The following is a 1,192-nucleotide window of genomic DNA, read 5'->3' as shown; positions in this document are numbered from 1 at the left end:
AATTGTTTAAATAAACCCCTGAACTCGATTTTAATAAAAGTTTTTTGAACTAAAATCACAAATAATTCATCAAACTAACAACTCAGAAAAAAAAATCATCATGTCTAACAAATGTGTTGTTATATTCAATTTTGTGTTCATCAAAATTAGGTTTAGGAGTCTATTTGAACAATTTTACAAAACACATGGTCCAAAAAGTAATTTGTTAAAATACAGAGTTCAAACAAATAATATGAGACAAAACACAGAATCTTAAAAAGTATAAACCATTTATTTAATAATAGGTGGGAAATGGAACACTGTATGAGCTCAATATCTAAACAGGAACCGGAACAACTCCTAACTCTGTGGTGGCGAATATGGTACAAGCGAAACAAGTTCATTCATGATTCACTTTGGCTTAAGGACGAGCTTGTCCAGAATTGGTCGACTGACTATCTAAGCAGATATCAAATGGCCCATGTTTTGACCAACAATGTGGACACCACTATTATTCTTCCAAATCACGTTGAGACTCAAGCCAGTCATTTGGATGAGGATACTATTTGTTTATTTGTTGATGATGGAGTTGATGAAGAGCGAATGAAGGTGGGTTTGGGAGCTGTTTTATATGACAAAAACGAAAGGGTACTAGCATCTTCAGCATCACCTTTGCTCTCCACCATGAAACCGCATTTGGCTGAGGCGTATGTTGTGCTTCAGGGCCTCTCTTTATGCCTCCACCTAGGTTACTCTAAGGTAATTGTTAAATCAGACTGCCTTAGAGTGTGTCAAGCAATTTGTAATAAAACTGATTGTGCTTCAGACTTTGGCATGATTCTTCAAGACATCATTTCACTGAGTGGTCAATTGGTTTCTTTTTCTATTAAGCATTGTAACGGAACACATAATTGTGTCTCTCATTCTTTAGTAAAATTGGCCTTGTCTATGGAAGAGTCTAAAGTTTGGTGGCTAGGTTTACCAATTTACCTTTGGCCGGATTTGTAGACCATTATCTGTATTTCTCATTGGCATGTTCGCCTTTTTATCCAATGAAGCTTTGTTTATCAAAATAATAATAATAATAATAATAATAATAGGTGGGAAATTATAAGGACAATTTTGATAATTTACGTATAATTAAGTCTAGATGCCTATGGGAATTAATATTTATGGTTGGTTTAATATATTAATGTAAATATTAATATTTGCA

At 33.6% G+C, this 1,192-nt stretch overlaps 1 protein-coding gene across 1 annotated transcript; it reads left to right on the top strand.

Annotated features, from left to right (window-relative positions):
- Nucleotides 1-291: 291 nt before the first annotated feature.
- LOC133814014 (uncharacterized) lies at nucleotides 292-987 on the top strand. Its single transcript, XM_062247037.1, has one exon. The coding sequence runs from the start codon at nucleotides 292-294 to the stop codon at nucleotides 985-987; it is 696 nt and encodes a 231-aa protein (XP_062103021.1).
- The last annotated feature ends 205 nt before the right edge of the window (nucleotides 988-1,192 follow it).

This window comes from Humulus lupulus, chromosome 2, assembly GCF_963169125.1.
Source record: "Humulus lupulus chromosome 2, drHumLupu1.1, whole genome shotgun sequence".
NCBI classification, from domain to species: Eukaryota; Viridiplantae; Streptophyta; class Magnoliopsida; order Rosales; family Cannabaceae; genus Humulus; species Humulus lupulus.
The sequence above is the reverse complement of the archived record's forward strand: the minus strand, read 5'-3'. Positions and strand labels throughout refer to the sequence as shown.